The sequence below is a fragment of the Cyprinodon variegatus genome, unplaced genomic scaffold, assembly GCF_000732505.1.
Source record: "Cyprinodon variegatus isolate N-32 unplaced genomic scaffold, C_variegatus-1.0 Scaffold3544, whole genome shotgun sequence".
Taxonomy (NCBI): Eukaryota; Metazoa; Chordata; class Actinopteri; order Cyprinodontiformes; family Cyprinodontidae; genus Cyprinodon; species Cyprinodon variegatus.
The window spans coordinates 420-2,968 of record NW_015153997.1 but is presented as its reverse complement, the minus strand read 5'-3'; the positions used below and the strand labels follow the sequence as shown (position 1 = coordinate 2,968).

The 2,549-nt window shown below is 35.3% G+C and overlaps 1 protein-coding gene across 1 annotated transcript in view; it reads left to right on the top strand.

Annotated features, from left to right (window-relative positions):
* Positions 1 to 1,653, top strand: part of LOC107081234 (EH domain-binding protein 1-like protein 1) — a gene marked incomplete at its 5' end in the record, with an annotated part of 5,030 nt that extends 3,377 nt beyond the window's left edge. Inside the window, one exon of the mRNA XM_015369435.1 lies at positions 983 to 1,653. Within this exon, the coding sequence (XP_015224921.1) occupies positions 983 to 1,076 (94 nt within the window). The remainder of the gene's footprint in view (positions 1 to 982) is intronic.
* Positions 1,654 to 2,549: the final 896 nt, after the last annotated feature.

Sequence of the window (2,549 nt, the reverse complement as noted above, 5' to 3'; positions counted from 1 at the left end):
TAAAGTAACGAGACAATTTTTTAAAATGTAAGGAGTAGAAGTAAAAAGTCGCCATAAAAATAAGTAGTAAAGTAAAGTAAAAATATCAGAAAAATGTACTTGAGTACAGTAAAGAAGTATTTGTACTTCGTTACTTCCCATCTCTGGATGTAAGGGATAAAAAACGCCCTTTAAAGGAAAGGCAGGTCAGCCAGGAATGATCAATGGATCAATATTTATACCTAAAACTAATACGTTTGCGGTGATTTAATAAATTTAGTGTTAACCACTTACCTCCTCAATTCAAGAAAAAATTACTTAATAAGATATATTTTTTTTTTTGCAGGTTCTTATCAATTTTTTGTTTCCAAAATTGGGACAAATCACTGCACAGCCAAGCAGGGTCCAATTCCTGGGACTAGTAGCCCTAACCTGGCTTCACTGGGCTCTTTACACTGCAAAACACTGAATTCTAAATAAGTGCAATTTTTCTTGAATTGAGGAGGAAAGTGAGACACTTTCCCAACGGAACAAGACAATTTACATTATAAAATAAGAACAATTTAAAGCACATATTATCTAATTTTCTTATTTTAAAGGTAAAAATACTAATTTACCTGCTCAAATTAAGGGTGAATACACTTAATGTAAGAAAATTTTTCCAGTGTTGTTTTTACCATATATGCTGCAAAAACAATGTAGAAGTGTATTAACCCTTCATTTAAGCAGGTAAATAAAATGATTTGCCAATAAAATCAGGATTTATACTCTTAGAATAAGATAATTAGTTAATATGCACCTGAAATAAGACAAAGCATTTCTTATTTTAAATGTAAATTTTCTTCTTCCATTTGTAAAACGTCTCACTTTCTTCCTCAATTAAAGAAAAAATGCACTTATTTTAAGAAGGAATCACTTATTGAGATTTCTTTTTTTTGCAGTTTAAATTTGAACATTCTGAATATGTTTTATAATAAACGATTTTGATTGTTTTTGTTTTTAGAGCCCTGGAGGAAGACGAGCGTCTGAACCGCAGCCTTGAGCAGCGAAGGAGGAAGTACGCCAAGGAGCAGAAAGAAAAGTGCGTCGTTCAGTGAGGAAGAAGCCAAACTCTGGAAAACTGAGCCATATTTTTAGGAACCCACGGACAAATCTGTGATTTTTTATTTTTCTGCAAAAAGTCAAAACCAGTTTGAGCTCCCGTTCCCACGGGGGGTTTCACTTCTTTGTGCCTTTTTAAGATTAAAATCCTTCGGAAGGATTACGAGAGGAGAAAAAAAGAAACTTCACGGGTCAAAGATGTTTTTAAAGAAACTCTTTTTATTTATTTTCTCTAAGTTACTGAAGTGAAACGTTAAAGTGGTTTTTATTTAAATGTGAAAGCCATAAAGAGAGTTTCCAAAGATTTTAAGAAAAACAGCATCGACACTTTTATTGTTTCTACGTTTCTTTGCTCTGAAAACAAGTGACTCCATTTGTGAAAAGTTATAGAGAAAAAAAATCATTTATCTTTCTGTAACAGGATACATTTAATATTTTAAGTATTTGTGGTTTTTATGAGATGTTTCTTCTTATAGTTTGTCTGAATTTCTCGTTGAGGTTTGTGTGTTTTTTTTGAGACTTTAGTGTCAAATTTGCACTGTTTAGAAATACAAACCATCTGAACTCTTTAACGCTTTGCTTGTTTTTCTTTAATTAACATCCACTTCATTTTGAAATAATTCTCGCCTATTTTACATCCCCAGATGGAAAAGCAAATAACTGAGTCACTGTAAGCCCACATTACATGTGTGTGGAAGCTAACACCTTCTAGTTTCTAAAAAATATAAATAAAAACTGGGTGAGTAGAACACAGACCAAGCTGCATCAGTTCAAACATGACTCAAAGTTTTTTTTTATTCTCTAAAATGATCTTTTTTGAACAGCAGTTCAACAGAGAACAGGCAGGTCTCATTTTATTAGATTTGTTCTACATCCTGTCAACCACAAATGCGAAAAATTTCAGCCCTCTAGCTGTGCACGTCTGCACTGCATTACATGTAAGCGTGCCGATGGGAAACTGGTTAAATTGACTATCTGACTATCGGGACAAACTGAACGACCACAATGACCAAAACAGTGGCAGAGCTACTGATGGAGGCCGCTGCTGCTTTAAAGCAAGTGCCTGCTTCTAAAGGACCTGTGGCAACGCCGATTGCTCCTGAGTTTCCCGCCGGCACGCTTACAATGTAATGCAGTGCAGACGTACACAGTGCCCCCTACCAAACAAGATGGGTAGCCCGGTCAGCAAGGACCTGAGGAAGAGCGGCTGCTGATGTCACTCTGCTGCCCTCGCCGCTCAGAATGCTTTTTCGTTTTTGAGTCATGGACAGTACTTTGCAGGCAGACCACGTAAACGAAAAAGCAATGTCCGCTGTGTTTTCTCCTTGATTATAGCATAAAATGTGCAGCCTTAAAGAAGAAAATGTAGATAGGATGATTGATTACTAATTTTATTTATGAGTCAAACAATGCAGCCACACTCTTAAAATGAAAAAGCATTTCTGGAAATGCTTTTTCGTTTTCAAATT